The sequence below is a fragment of the Odontomachus brunneus genome, unplaced genomic scaffold, assembly GCF_010583005.1.
Source record: "Odontomachus brunneus isolate Ranch 3 - 2012 unplaced genomic scaffold, Obru_v1 Obru_scaffold_026, whole genome shotgun sequence".
Classification (NCBI taxonomy): Eukaryota; Metazoa; Arthropoda; class Insecta; order Hymenoptera; family Formicidae; genus Odontomachus; species Odontomachus brunneus.
Window position 1 is genome coordinate 2,342,527 of NW_022639476.1, and position 16,083 is coordinate 2,358,609.

The following is a 16,083-nucleotide window of genomic DNA, read 5'->3' on the forward strand; positions in this document are numbered from 1 at the left end:
GAGGGAGACTAGAGAAAGTAGGAGGTGCGCGTGGTTTAGCTCTGGTTAATGGAGTGGGCGTCCGAACAGTTCCCTGCGTACGCCCCTGACGCCCCGGCCAGATCCGAGCAGCTCCAGTCAACTCGGTTGGCTGGCGGTGGTGGCAGCCAATCACGAATAGCGTGAATCATGAGCGACCAATTGACGTGGCTGTGCCATCGTTCGCCGAGCGCAAGTTGCAATGTTGGCGACGTTGCGACCCGCGCACCGCCCCATCGTTCCTTGTCCGTGAGCTGTGCGCCTGTGCGTTGTCGCTATGTTCAGACTGGGGTATCTTTACGACGATATTCGTTAGTATTCGTTCTTCCGTTTCCGAGAGACGTGAATAAGAGGAGGCTAAACGGGGCGTGTAGTGGGTGTATGCACACGTGCGATGAGGTCGCACTAGTTTCCACGATCCATCAAGAGAAATCGTATCGCGTCGTCCTTAGGTCGAGTTTGGCGATTGATTCGCTCGCGTGTGTATCGCTGAACGCTGAACGCCGTGCTTCACGCTGCACGCTGCACGCTGATCGTCGTGCCTCTGTTGCCGTTGATTCTTCGTGTATCGACCAATGCAGGCTAACATAGTTAACAATCGCTACTTATTATAGACATAGTGTATGCGCGGGCGCATACTGCAGCTCGGTGGCGCGCGTTGTGCGGCACGTGCATATGTGTGGCTTTGTGCTTGTGCATACGACGCGCGAACAAAGACGAGTGAGAAAGCCGTGTGTTTCCGGGTGTGACTGGTTTCTCACTGGTTCTACTGCGATCATTCATGCACTCAAATAAGCAGATACGCATAGTGACGCTTCTCGATCGATTCTGACCGAGTTTGTCTCTGACGGACGAATTATCGGAGTGTGAGTCCTCGTTGATCGCGATTACGTGGGTCAGACTTGGCATTCTGTCTCTGTTTGTCGTGTTCCGATTATTGGTTAAACTAATATCGCTAGTATTTGTGTAGGCACGACAAGCCACGGTATCTTCCGGCGAGGTAACACGTGCTCGTTAGGTGTACTTCCAAGTTAGGTGGGTCCCGTTGTGCAAAGTGGGTGGAGGCTGCATCGCGAGTCTGCCTTCCCGTTATCAGCGACGCCAGGGTGTGAGTGAGGAGCGTCACGGGGAACAGCGGGTGAGTGGGCGGGTGTGCGACTTACACATGGTTAGACCGTCATTGTGTTGAAGTCGTGCGCGTGCTTCGATATAAGTCGGGAGGGGCACTTCGAACAGGGGCGTAAGGAGGCGGTCCCCTCGATCGCGAGGTCCCGGTTCTCGCTAGGAGGATGTTCGCGGACTCGCCTCTCGTCGTTTGTTGGCCTTGATTGTTTCCTCTCTGAAGAGTTGCCAGAGCGTTGGGAGCGGTCGAGTTACATGCACGTGGTACTTGCCTCTCGTGCGTTGAGACGCGTGGTCTTCCAAAAATCTATTACTGACTGTATCATATAGTATCATATAGTATCATCTGCATGTGTACACGAGAGGAAAAGAATTTGCAAGAATAATATAATGAATAGAACTAAAAAGAAGTAAAAATGAAGCTGAAGGACAAGCTGAAGAAACAGCTTTCGATTCTCTTTCGTCTTGTTCTCTTTAGCTTTTCACTGAAATTCTTATGGCTCAACTTGGATATTACAAGGTGTCTCAAAATTATCCAAAATATGGTTAGCAGTGCGATTCCGTAACTCATTAACTGCTGTTGACATTACGCAGATATAGTATATGCTAGAAAAGACGCGTAACGACGCACGATATCATCGTTAATGACAATTAACAAGTTATAAAATCATATCTCAGTGATTCCGTAATATATAATGGAAAAGCGCGTCGACAACGTAACAATAACGTTGTTAAGGGCCGATTGTTCCAACTTCTTGGTAAGCTATTTAATAGTTAAATTATATATCTGTTTTTTTTTTAAATTGGACAAAGCTACCCAAGAGAGATAGCTTACCAAGAGGTTGGAACAATCGGCAATAAAGCCTTGTGTCCATGATGTTAAAAATCAGTCCGAAATCTCGATTCGAGAAAATGTAACCAATAAAACTCACTTTTTCGTAAAAGCTGCAAATGAATTGATTGTTTTTTCTCAGATCTCTAGCCGATTTCTAGCATCGTGAACACAAGACTTAAGAACCGTTTTTGTATAGTTTAATTACAAAAGGAAATAGCAAATATCTCAAGTATTAATTAGATGGTGTAGTTTTTGTAAAGGATAAAACAAATTTATAAAAGAATTTAATATACTTTTAGTTGAAGCATTTCCCGTACATTTATTAGAATGTTGTGCTTTCACGTAGTTTAAGTTGGTAACAGTTGTTTTATGGAATTGGTATTTCTGTGAGAGCGTTTTGAGAAGTAACCATGCGGCGTCCAATAAGAGAGTCTATCTTGTGAAACTACTCAAAAATATTCTTTCATTGGACGTCTGCTGCGTATCTAGATATTCGTGAACCATGACTACAATTCTGTCTGACAATTCGATTGTTGTAAGAGTGTTTACGTGTATATGAAAGGTTACACATAACTTCAAAAAATGAATAATAGGTTATACAGTATTAAGTTAATAAAGAAAAGACGATAATAATTTTGATAGATAATCATGAAGCGTCCGTCAAATTGGTATTATTTTTCCACCTTTGTTTATTTTTGGAAATCTCCCGAATGTATTTATAATTTTCTAACAAACTTATATTTCTTACATCATTTAAGATAATATGTATGTGATAAGTATTTAAACTTAAATCTTTTCGTAAATTCATCTCTGTAAATATTGTTTGTATTTACTTGTTTTAGCTGTCAAATTAAGAATTGATATAATTTTGGAATAATTTTATGATTTACATTATTTTATATACTATAAAATTATCAGTATTTTAATAAGAAAATGTATGTAAACTATAAAATTCTTTTTCTGTTTCTTTTTTCAGGAGTATCCCCTCTAGAACAAGTCCTTTTCTGTAGCTATAGACAACATACTTACATTTATGTTATGGAGCCTGAGCACAGTGGTACTTGACGTGAAATGTCATCAGATATATTGTTATAAATTGTGTGCACTGTAAAATATTATCAGTCATCATGAAACGAAGCATAGATGGGAGGAATATTGCACAAGTAAAGTATTCGCTATATATTGTTATTTTTTGCAAAATTTATTTTTCTATATTGATGTTAATATAGATTAATATGAATACATTTATATGGATGGTTAATATATTAATAGTTTTTATAAATATTTAATAGTATATGTATTTGTAATAATAATAGACAGTAATAGTTTATAAATATAGACTGTGTTACATACAACACATTCAGGATAATACAGAAAAAATAGTATTAAAATTACTTGTAGGATGAAATTGAAGAGCAGGATCCTTTGCAAACATCGTTGACGCAACACGATGAAGCAGATGCGCAACAATTAGAGCAACAACAGCAGCAAACTGCCCAGCCACAAATTCGTTTTTTAAGTGCAAATGTGTTGCAGCAATTGCAACAACAGCAAGATGTTCAACAACAGGCGCAACAGCAGCAGCAACAACAACCGCAAGTTATCACTCTACAGCAGCTGCAGAATTTTGTGCCTTTACAAACTCAACAAACACAACACGATCAACAGAGAGCACAAACAATTTCTGTCCAGTCACTGCCCCATCAATTCTTGCAGGTATGTAAAATCGTGATTGTGTGATTTTGTTTGCATAATTGATATAAACATAAAACTGGGCACATATATATTCTTTTAACCTGGCGATTAATAGATCGTTTGTTTTGGCCTCTCTAAATACAATTAATTCGATAATTTATAAATGTACATTTTCATAGGGTGCCCAGATTATTAGTGCTCAGACACAGGCTATTCAACAACAGCAGCAACAAAATCAACAACAACCACAGCAGCAGCAGACTCAACCGCAGCAGCAACAACAACCGCAGCAGCAGCTTAGTTATAGTGTAATTCCACAAATGCAAACTGTTAATATAGATGGACAAGAGGCTCTATTTATTCCGTCCTCCGCAATATCCGCGGCGGGCAATCATCATCAAACGCAACCGACGATGCAATTTGCAACGTCAACAAATGGTCAACAAGTGCAGCTAGGTAGCCAACAGGTGCAATTAGCTAATGGTCAGACTATTATTACACCGCAACCTGTTAGCCTGATAAGAGCACCCAATGTCTTTCCTACTTCGATTATACAGAATATCACAGGACAGACGGTGCAATTACCAACAGGTACGTCTCAATGAAATTAAAATCTTGTCACTTTCTGTTTTTAATATTTTGTACATGCTTGTCTAACTATCTTTGCTCTCTAGTATAATATTAATCAAGTGGTATTCATATATTCTTACAGGTCAAAGTGTACAAGTAAGACCACTTCAGTTTCCTATGCAACATGTTCAACAAACTGTGCCTGTGCAAGTACCAGTCACTGCCAGTAACGGCCAAACCGTTTTTCAGACTGTACACTTTCCTGTTCAAGCCTTGTCAAATGTTTTTAATATGCCTACGACACAAATGATACCTCAAATCACACAAGTAAGTCACAAGACAATCATTTAGATAGTTAAAATAATCAAGTACATATACCGATCGAAAAATAATGAATAGGTTCCATTAATTTTTTACATTGTATGAGTGAAGATATGTATTCTGGTTGTTTTAATTTCAGCAGATACCTCAAGTAGCATCAATAATCTCTCCGAATGGTCATATTCAGCAAGTGCAAATCGCTAATCTGCCACAGCTGCAGAATCTTCAGGTAAAGATAAGTTAAATGTAGTTATAAATAATTTTCTCTGTAATTCTACTAAATTATGTCAACGTAATAATTATAGTCAACAAATAGCACAAATAACTCAGTAAATTGCATGTCAACAGGCGCAGCAACAAGTTGTTCAACAGCAAACCCAGCAACAGGTAGTGCAGTCGGTTCAACAACAGCAACAACAGCAAGTCGCTCAAGCGCAGCAGCAACAACAACAGGTACAAGTGGTGCAACAAGTGATACAACAGCAGCAGCAATCGCAGTCACAAACACAACAGCAGCAAACGCAGCAACAGCAGCAGATACAACAATCTTCCACACCATCATCGACTGTAGCAACTTGGAGCACAACAGTTGCAACTCCTAGCAACGTGCAGGTAAGACATTTTTAAATTAAGAGATTCCTTCTATGTATGTATGCTTATTTGTGTATTCAAAATTGCATAAGAAATTTGATCTTTTTAGGTACTTGGTATAAGCGCGTTAGGAAGAACTGTAACAGGAAATGGTAATGTAATCACCACAAAAGATGGTCAAAAAATTGATGTGCAGGCGTTATCGACTTTAACAAGAGCACCCGACACGGTCGAGGGCGATATTAAAGTAACCAGTATCGACGCTAGTCAATTAGCCAGTGGACAAGTAATACATATCCCTGCTGCACAGTCGACCCAACCTACAGTGCAACCTATTACAATTACGGGTAAATAGATCGTCGATTATTGTCTTAATAGGCACTAAGTAGAAAATTCTCACTTCTCAAACGAATCTGGAATGATACATTTTTTTGTTGTAGGAGCGCAAGGGCAGCAATTGACGCTCATTCCCGCATCCGCGCTAGCAAATTTAACTGCACAACAAAACAACGTGGTGAGGAGCGTGAACAATGGAAGCATAATGCAAATTCAGCCGGCTACTGGGATGAATACGACGAATGGTTTCCTACAATCGATACCTGTGCAAAATATCCCTGGCTTAGGCAATGTGCAAGTAATACCAGCGAGTGCATTGCAACCCGCTACGGTGCAAACGTTACCTGCCACAGCTACTACGCCTATCGTTACTACGCCAACGGTGCAACTTGATTCAAGTGATCCTACAAAGTGGCAGATCCTACAGACGCTTCAATCGAATGGGACTTTAACGACAACCACTCCCATACCCCAACAACAACAACAACAAGTATCGAACACGTCCAATCCCAATGGTGAAGGTGATACTACCAAACAACACCGTAGGAGAGTTGCGTGCACGTGTCCCAATTGCGGTGAAGGAGACAGGTAAGCAATTACTTTTAATTCTATCAAATACTATTCTAAGTACTATTCTAGATACTATTCTAGATACTATTCTAGATACTATTCTAGATTTAAATATTAAATTGGTTCAACTGATTTGTTATGTTTCTATTAAATTTAAGTGTCAAAATCACTGAAAGGATAATAAAAGGAGAGCAAAGAAATCTTTGTTAGATATTAAAAAAAAAATGCTGAGTCAACGTCGTTCATCTGATTTGTAACAATTATTAATCTTTCGAAATTGGATAATTTCGTTTTCTACTTTATTTGATAAACACGACAAACTTCTCGCATCAGCCTAATATTCTAAATTTTATAAAACTATATTCGTTACACACACACATAATTTTAAAAACAATATTCATAACATAATTACGTTTTTATAACATTAATATTTAATAGAAATTGGACGTTAACGACATCAGTTAGGAAATTATGCTGGTTACAAAAAAAATATATATCTATATTGTAGAGGGGAGAAAGGTACATATAAATATATATTATAGATATATTTTATAGATATCTATATTATAGATAGATAATTATATTTTAAAGATACATATAAATATATAATTCTTTCCTATAGAAACCGAGATATAACCAGAAAGCGGCAACATATATGTCACATCGCTGGATGTAATAAAGTTTACGGAAAAACGAGTCATTTACGCGCTCATTTACGCTGGCACACTGGCGAACGACCATTTGTTTGCACCTGGGTATTTTGCGGTAAAAAGTTCACCAGATCCGACGAACTACAAAGGCATCGTAGAACGCACACTGGCGAGAAGCGTTTCCAGTGTACGGAGTGTTCGAAGAAATTCATGCGATCGGATCACTTAACAAAACATGTTAAAACACACACAAAGCTTCGAAGTACGGTACGTATTTAATCGCAGTGCACCGCGACTTATGAAAAAGATTAGGTTCATTAAATACAATGTTTATACAATATAAACAGGAAGCTGCTACTTCTACACAAGAAGGATCTTCCGACAGTCAGTCTTCCACTGAGCAAAAAATCATTATAGCTCTACAAAAGGAAACAGAACAGTCTGATCTCGCTATTCAGGAACAAATTGAGAATATGAAGAACGAGTCAACGAATCACGTAACAAATGAATAAAAAGTTTTTGTACATAACGTCATGGGACAAGAGATATAGATTACTTTTAGTGAAGACTACTAGTAATAATTATTGTACTAATAATTGTTACTATTAGTAATGACAGTTAATATGATTGTAATACAAGCGGAATTATAACTCTGTTTATCTCGAGACAATTTTTTTTAACGGGAAATTGGACTGTTGAAGGAAGAACAGAGAATTACTCTTTAGGATTAAAACTTATCGATTAAGTGATATTTAGTAAGATTTCAGTTTCTGATAATATTAGTAAAAATTAATATTATTACGACTTTGCGTGCGTTAAATTTAAATTAGCGTTAGTTGTCTGAGTGAAAGATTCGAATATTCGATGTAAACATCGCGAGTTCACAGAGATAATCGTAAGGCCTGTTTTTTTTTTAGTTAAGGTTGCACTTTTTGTCTTTAGAATGAAATTATTAGTATAACGACATTGAAGCGAAAAAGAACAAAGTTCCAGTGCAGCACTAATGCAGCTAAAAAAACAGGCCTATTGTTTATAATGTACAATCTATTTTTTTACTACATATATGCGTGCATGAGCGCGCGTATGTATGTATGCTGTATGTATGTATATATTTGTGTGTATATATATATAATGTATATCAATGTATAAAATTTTGCACAAGAAAATTTTACAATTCTGAAAATTTTTTGATATCTTAGTAGAGACAGTAGCTAGAGATATATTCAGCTTTTATTTTATCGGATTATTTTAAATCGAGTAACCGTTGCGCATAATGCGCTACATGAACGCAAAGTTTAAAACAGTTTTGCCTCCTTTGACAATTGTAGTATTTATGTACATACACAACATAAGAAATAATTTTGAGTACTCGTAAGGGAACATTCGCGATGTCCACGTTAGATTGTGATGAAACTGTAATAACTTGTAAAATAATCAAAATTAAGAGATATACGTATTTTTTTATCGACTGAAACGCAAGTTTAGAAGATGAAACTCTCTAAAAGTTTTATCCCTTTTGTGTTAGAGTCGTTAGTTGCAAGTCTCAAGGTCGCAAGAAAATTGACCAATCACAGTCAATTCTTCTCTGGTCGTAAGAAAAACGATTGACTTGCGATTTACAATTAATGTAGTACCGGTCTTAAGTTACTATTGGAAATTTAAAAAATTTTTTAGGTCAATATTTTATTGTTTCTTTTTAATATATAACGTGGTTTTATATATTAACAAATATTATTTTTAAAGATTAATAAAACTGTTAGCTTTAAATTTAAATATATAAAAATCATAATAAAAAGAGTAAGATATCTTTATTCTGAATTCATGTACATATCTATATTTATATGTAAATTATATGTATGTAATATAGATATATCGTGGATGCATTTCTGCGAGTTGCACAATTTTTCGTAACATGTGCAAACGTTCTACTATTGTGTCATTATGCGATTCCCAACAATTATCAAAATAATATAAAAAGAGGGATGTAGCATTGAGAGGTAGTTTCATCCATTAAATTTGCATCCATTCTATTTTGGTTTAATGGCATTTCATGGATAATTAAAATATAAAATAAATGAAGATGTAATAAATAAAGATGCGCTCGATTTCTGGGCGATGGCCCTTGGGGATAGATGCGTTATTACGAGCCAAAGAGATGATGTGCTTATTTACATCCTTCTACACTCAAAAGAATCTATGCACTCCAGTGTACATTAAACAAAAAATATTGATAATGTTTCACACTTAAAACTTTCGTCTACAAGCTCTTTACTCCAATATTTTAAAGTCTCTTTCAAAATAAATGATTTATTATTCGGGATGAAACAACGACGTTCAATAGCATAATACGTTATTTCTTCTGTTGTGTAAACGCGCTCTGGCAGAGGGTTGTCCATCGCGTGACATAGATAACGCGGAAACATTTCTTTGTTTTTATTTGTATACATGACAGTTATTGGCCGAAAAATTTAGGTAACTATATGTAAACATCTAAATGCTACTCACATCTTTTTACGTTACATTCTATCTCATGTTTACAATATAAACGTTAACTTCGTCGACTGCTGCAAACTACACATTGTGGTTGTAAGGATTTACGTTTACGAGTGTGTGCTTGTCCTCTTATATCCTTTTGCTATAGAAATATGTGTAGATACCTTGCGTATCTCTATTTATTTCTATCGCATTATGCGCATTTTTATCATAAATATTAGTTTTCAAGAAAAAGAAAACCGAGAAATAGTGCATCAAGCAGTTTATATGTTTTGAAGAAAACTTTATATTTCTAAAAAACTGCTCGAAATTGAAAAACAAAATTGCTCGTCGCGTATCTGGATGTTTATTCGTCGAGACTCAGAAACTGCTGAAGTATATATACATATCTTAGTACAGTCACTTCACCGGACCAAACTTAAAGATAGAAAATAATTACGATCTAAAATATTCTTTTTGTATACTTTTTACAATTTTAGCGTATATACAAATTAAAAATCGAAACAATATAAGTGCATATGTTTTACGCTAGTTTCCTTTTTTTTTATGATTGCGATCTCTATTGAAGTCAATTCGCATGGCAATAAAATGAGTTTTAAATGCCTCTTTGCAGACGGAAGTATTCTTACATGCACCTAAGTTTATTTTGAAGAATTCGTGATATTCATTGCTTAAATTTATTAATTTGTCCTTTAAACCACGTTTTTCTTTTCAATTTAATGTTACGTTAATACGTTTATGCGTTTGTATTTTACTGAGTCTCGGCGATGTGAAAGAATTGCTTTTTTTTTATATAAATATCAGAAAATCGCTTCCGTCAATTTATTTTGAATTTATCTTGACTATCGCTACTTAAAGCGGAGCTGTCAATATGTAAACAATGTCGAAGACTATGTAAGTTACTCTTACACTTTTACTGGAATTAAATCGTAAAAAGTTCCTTCTCTAACGAAAAAAGTACCAGATTCAAAAACACAAAAACTTTTTATGAAATTTAAATCGAATTGCGGAGTGCAATTAAAAAAAAAAGAAATAATATAAAGACAAATATGCACCCATTATCTATCTATGATTTCTCTTATGTTGATGTTGGTTTAGCGTAATTCGCTGAATGTGGAACAGAACAGTCGTTTTCAACTCAACACTTCACACTGAGATATCGGTCGATTAAGTGACAATATAGTTTAAATTTTGCAGTTATTACATGGTAGTATCTGTAACAAGATATATGCATTAAGGACAAGAAAGTGTTGGAAATTGTAATCAGCATTGTGAAAATAGATATACATTCGGCTAAATTACGCGCGAAACAAGGTAATTAAAAGATAAATATCACTCTCAAATCTCACTCGAGGAAGTACTGGAGCTACTGCCTGTAGATGACGAAGTTGATGACGTGCGGCTATTGTTTGATTCATTAGCTACCCTATGAGATGCACAGACAAATAGAAACAATATATTACTAACAATAAATCATAATCTACTAAAAACAAATAAAATTTATTTAAATAGAAAAAAGGAAGAAAATCGTGTTATTTCGCGGAGAGAATCGTTTGGAATAATTTATCTCTTTATATTTTTATTACACAAGGCAAATTCTCAACTACAGATAAAATTAAGTGAAATTGATCATAATTAAAAAAATTTTTTATATAGACATTTTATTCTTGCATAGAGAAACATTCATAAAGTTGGAGAACTCTAGTAGTTAGTAACTTTGATTCTGATGTTAGTTGGAGTGAGTTACGTGCGACTTTTTTGAAAACACATATATTTGCAAAATAAATAACTCATCAACAAATATATTTCTTTTAAGGAAAAAGAGCTAACCTGAATAAAGCAGCTAAACTGGATCCAACAGTATCTTGGTTCGCTTCGGCTGAACTTTGATCTCCCAAGCTTTGTCTGCAAATCGGACAAGTTCCATGCTGGCACAGAAAAATATCAAATAAGTAAGGTTTACAGTTCGATATTGATGTATCTACATATCATTGATAAAAATGAAAACTTTGGCAATTTTTCTTAGCTTACTAATTCCAGCCATGGCACAATGCATGGTGCATGATAGACATGCTGACAAGGTAGCTGTCTAACTGGTTCCGACAGTTTAAAGTCTTCCCAACAAACGGAACATTGTAGTTTAGAATCTGCACAACACAAACACTTTGATAAAACTTTATATAATTCAATATGTATAATTGCTGTTGTCATTGTGTACAAAATTAGTAGGTTTGTACGTTTTACACGGATGCAAACTAGATGGACAGTATATAACAGTGGGTAAAAAAAGCATTTGTACATTTTATAATCTTGAAAAAATCTAACACAAAATGAAAAATGCTACTACAATATATACTTATGTAATGCAATTAATCAATACAAGTGAGAACACGTAATACATATCTTGTGTGATGAATGTTTGTATGAAGAATGTTTACAGCAAAATAGTAGCTTTTCTGTAACATTATACCTTTCTTACACGTAAAAAAATCTAAAAAAGATAAAGTGTACAAAATACTTTTTTTTTCTCACTGTATAATACTAACCGACTTGACTTTGTGATATGGTAGTTGTGGGTATTTCGTCAATCTGCTTGCGTGGCAAAGGCGGTGGTCCAGTGCCATCCATTTGGTTCAATAATTGCGTAACAATAGCATCTAATCCGTCGCGTCCCCAAACATAATCTCCAGGATTTCCCAAGAACAATCTAATATCGAATCTACATTATTTTGCATTGTTTTAATAATGCCAAAGGATAAATGAGATTTGTTAATAACTTGTTCCTCATAGTTGAATGAGCTTTCTGAATATCTGTATGTTTATTGCTGCCACTGTTGAGAAAATATATTAAAATAACGATATATGTACTAACTTTACAAGAATATACACATCCATAAAAAATTGTTAATTTCGATTAGAAGAAAGAAAACAGGGAGAGGTAGCAAAAAAGGGAAGAAATATTTCAAAAGAAAAAAAAATTAAAACACATGAAAGAATTTCTAGATTTTCTAAACATATTTACGTGACGACCTTTTTTCATATTTTTTTTTCATATTTAAGATGAGTGGAATACACTTTTAAAATTTGATCACCTTATTTCAGTTGCATCTTACATATTACTTGCTTTTTTTAAAATTAATGCTGCAGTAATATAAAATAAAGCATGTAATTCTTTGCTGTTTATAGGAGAAAATCTGTTAAATTAAAATGTGTAATTTATAAATCTGGACATATCTATTACTTGTACTTGTGAGTTATAATCTGTATTCTGTAATTGCATCACTTAATATCGGTTACGAGTAATTATGACAAAATAATATAGAATAACTTACACCGATGGTTGCGCATCTTGCCCCACAGTGTGACCTAAACCTGTGGCTCCTGAGAGGTTGAAGATAAAATCGTGAATGAAATTTTCTACGGGCACCGGTAAGGTTTCTTGTCTCCTTCGGGTGCTATAAATAAAACAATTCAATTATTAACTTCTTAAGTTATTATTACTATATGGTCCGCCGACTGCAAGGTTGTGATTTTTTTCTACATTCTGATTTGCTGACGGCATCGCTTATTCACCTATTTCAATATATTAGAACAAAGAGTGTACAGTGTGTTTCCGAGTGGATCACGAATCTCAAAGTATTAATTTATCATTTTTTCAATTTTTCATTTGCAATATATATATATGTGTGTGTGTGTGTGTGCGTGTGTGCGTGCGTGTGTTGTGTGTACATATATAAACTGAAAACGTACATTCTATATTGGTGTATAAAAAAAAAAACAAATTAAAAAAATTGAATAAGTAATAAATTATAATTAAGCTATAATATTATATCGGTAATGTGCAATGTACTTAGGTACAGGAAAAGCAAAGTGATGTACCTGCTACTACGACGCCCCTCTGGAGGAGTGCGATTCCAATTAGACCTTCTTCTGCTGCCAAGTACATAGTTTCTGCTACTTGCACCTGGTTGTTGATTGGTATTTGAAAGGCCCAATATCATATCTATTAAATCTCGCTCAGCTGGGTGACGTTGCGAAGACTGTATCAAGTGAAGAGCATTTAAAACGATTATAAATATATGTTATATTAGCATGGACAGATATTTTTTACTGGATTAAATTACTCACATGGTATCCTAAAATATCAACGTCAACATCACTTAAATCTTCATTGCTTACATCCACATTTGAGTTGTACTCATTACTGCTAATTTCCAACTCTTCGATGAAACCACTTGAGCATCGTGGACATGTGTAATTCTAAAAGAAAATTCAGCTACATATTATCAATTTTCTATATAACATTTTTTCTATAGTATTGCAGCAAAAAAATTACATAAAGGTAAATTAAAATTGACAAATTCTCTGATCTGATTAAAATGATAGTTGAGTATGGTTGTAAAGAATTAATGAATAATATAGTTGTAAAGAATTAATAAATAATGATTTTGTTTTAAAGATTTATGGTTAACAGTTCTTCCAAACAGTTTGACTATAAGAAACAGAAAAATTATTAATATCTTTCATAAGTATATTTTTCATAAATCACTACCACATCTCTTTGTCAACTAAAAGAATCTATTGTTCTTATTTACTGAATCTTCAATTAGAATATATACAAATGTCAGGACTATATTTAGTTTTAGATATAACGATCAAGTATATTTATATTTGATCAATTTATATATATATATATATACATATATATATATATATATATATATATATATATATATATATACACACTTGATTTGTTACATATTCTAACATATGATACATAATGTTTTTGCATCTTAACAATATTATGCATAAAATTATGAGTAAATTTGATTGGATTAAGTTATCGACTAAGAAGTTAATTAAAGTACATTATTCTTATATATACATGTTTTTTAAATAAATATAAAAAGAAATCGTTTCTTTTAAGAAACTATAATTTTTTAAAAGGCCATACATATTGCTGTGAATTCACACTTTTTACAAATATCATCATGAGTAAGTACATTAGTATACTCATGTAATTAATTCATATTGTTATACTAGAAGATCATAGTGAAACAGCGATACAAGAAAACGTTTACGTGACGAATTTACACTACACCTGGTATTTCGCTGTTTGGCATAAAAAACGAATGTTAGATCGAAGTTTTGCGTAGAAACGGGCGAGAGACGGACTTCCCGCACGTTGTCTCGAAATGACAGTTTCTCGTAATGATCGTTCCTTTACGTGGCATTTGCGCACTCATACGTGCCGAGCAGGCTCAAACAGGCAGTCAAGCCATTAGGTAATGGCCGTGGAAATTATCATGATTTACTTACTGGCAACAAACGCTCAATTTCGACACTGCATTTGTGGCAAAAAAATCGAGACATCGGAGCCCCGTCCACAACGGCTTCCGCCATGTTTTACGTGTCCGTTTCTACTTCTCCGTAGATGTTGGCTTTATAGCTACACTTTCTGCTCTTAAGACAAAATAGACATACGTTTAGGCACGTGAGAGTGAGCGAGAAACGAGAAATAAAGTGTAGTAGGGTGTAACTAGACGACAGACCTTGTTTCGCGGCTACCAGTTAACCAGCAGCTCCAATTTAATAGGTCCAGTTCAACGTTTGGATGAAGCTAACAACGTCTGATTTTGTCGAGCCTTATTCACTGTTCTTCAAGTCACTTTGAACTTGTTACGAATAATTATAGCGATTATCTAGCAGACAAATACCACCGAAGGCAAGATAACATCAAAGATCGACAATTCTTATGAGAGTTGCGCAAGTAGTGTAGTACAAAAAATTCTCGGTGTGCTAACTAACGCCCTCTCGGTAAAGCCATCGAGAAGTCTAAGAACGAACATTTTTGTGATTTAGCAACGATATGTAAGTTAGGATTGTTTGGATTTCACATTATATGAATATACAAACTAACGTAACGACAGGCGTTCTTTACAAGAGACGCAATTAATATGATACTATACTGCTGCAATACGGAATATTTATGTGACACTGTCATTAGAAAAGCGGTCATGTCCAATTTAGCTGTTACCTCATTTTGAAGCGCCTCTGTGTGCATAACTTGAACTGCACAGCCAATTTTCTCTGTAGATAATGTTGTAATTTTCATAATTTTAGTTCTGTGCGATTCTGTAAAGCCCATTCTACAATGCAGTAAATAGTAAAAAGTTGGAAGTAAAACCAATGGCTGCGTTCGACAGAGAAAGCTGCTTTGCAACTGTTGTAAAATTCGTGAATCTGATTGGTACATGCTCTTGGATTCAACCAAAATTAAGAGCATGCTCCAATTAGATTCACGAATTTTACAACAGTTGCAAAGCAGCTTTCTCGACTGAACGCAACCGGCGACATATAGGCCAGTATTCATAGTCAAATCTTATTTCAAACCGTCTTAAGTAATGTCTTAAGATGCGAATACGGCTCTGTGATTGGTTCATGACATCTTAAAACAGTAGTTAAGGGTGCGTTTAAATTCCCTACCCGGGTGCATTCTATTACTAGAAACGCTATAGTATATATAACATATACTGTAGCACTTCTAGTATTAGAATGCACCCGGGTAGAGAATCTGAATGCAGCCTAAGATGATCTTAAATATAAGATCGGACTATGAATACCGGCCATAATGCTTGTTTTCGTGCTGGATTACTTGCTGGATGGAAATACTCTGTTTTGATTGGTGTATTTCCATCCATCTTCAGAAATGCATCAATCAAAATAAAGTATTTCCATCTAGTATTTCAATCCAGCACAAAAACAAGTATCGTGTGCCGCTGGCTTTACAATTTACCATTTACGACTTAAGGTCCGTCTACAATGGGAGTAAAGTATGGTTGTAAGAAGTAAGAGTAAGAAATTAACCAATCACAGTCGATT

General features: G+C 34.9%; 2 protein-coding genes across 12 annotated transcripts; one reads left to right on the forward strand and one right to left on the reverse strand.

The window, feature by feature from the left end:
* The first annotated feature begins 241 nt into the window (after positions 1 to 241).
* Positions 242 to 10,230, forward strand: LOC116842641 (transcription factor Sp4-like). Of its 9 annotated transcripts, none has more exons than XM_032812134.1 (12): positions 244 to 913; positions 989 to 1,156; positions 2,952 to 3,138; positions 3,377 to 3,691; positions 3,850 to 4,261; positions 4,383 to 4,567; positions 4,701 to 4,790; positions 4,910 to 5,173; positions 5,262 to 5,499; positions 5,593 to 6,076; positions 6,681 to 6,975; positions 7,056 to 10,230. In XM_032812134.1, the coding sequence occupies exons 3-12, from the start codon at positions 3,103 to 3,105 to the stop codon at positions 7,218 to 7,220; spliced, it is 2,484 nt and encodes an 827-aa protein (XP_032668025.1). In that variant the 5' UTR covers positions 244 to 913; positions 989 to 1,156; positions 2,952 to 3,102; the 3' UTR covers positions 7,221 to 10,230. The 9 variants fall into 9 exon arrangements, with proteins under 9 accessions (XP_032668032.1, XP_032668031.1, XP_032668025.1 ...); XM_032812135.1 differs by having other exon boundaries at positions 244 to 884; XM_032812140.1 differs by having other exon boundaries at positions 243 to 1,156; positions 4,704 to 4,790.
* Positions 9,000 to 15,070, reverse strand: LOC116842643 (E3 ubiquitin-protein ligase Iruka). Of its 3 annotated transcripts, none has more exons than XR_004377754.1 (10): positions 14,754 to 15,070; positions 14,521 to 14,659; positions 13,330 to 13,461; positions 13,081 to 13,241; positions 12,534 to 12,656; positions 11,748 to 11,908; positions 11,233 to 11,348; positions 11,032 to 11,129; positions 10,489 to 10,627; positions 9,000 to 10,415 (listed from the first exon to the last, which is right to left on the reverse strand). XR_004377754.1 is itself a non-coding variant. In XM_032812144.1 (10 exons), the coding sequence occupies exons 2-10, from the start codon at positions 14,602 to 14,604 to the stop codon at positions 10,402 to 10,404; spliced, it is 966 nt and encodes a 321-aa protein (XP_032668035.1). In that variant the 5' UTR covers positions 14,605 to 14,664; positions 14,754 to 15,067; the 3' UTR covers positions 9,000 to 10,401. The 3 variants fall into 3 exon arrangements, 2 of the variants coding, with proteins under 2 accessions (XP_032668035.1, XP_032668033.1); XM_032812144.1 differs by having other exon boundaries at positions 10,551 to 10,627; positions 14,521 to 14,664; positions 14,754 to 15,067; XM_032812142.1 differs by having other exon boundaries at positions 10,551 to 10,627; positions 14,754 to 15,059.
* Positions 15,071 to 16,083: the final 1,013 nt, after the last annotated feature.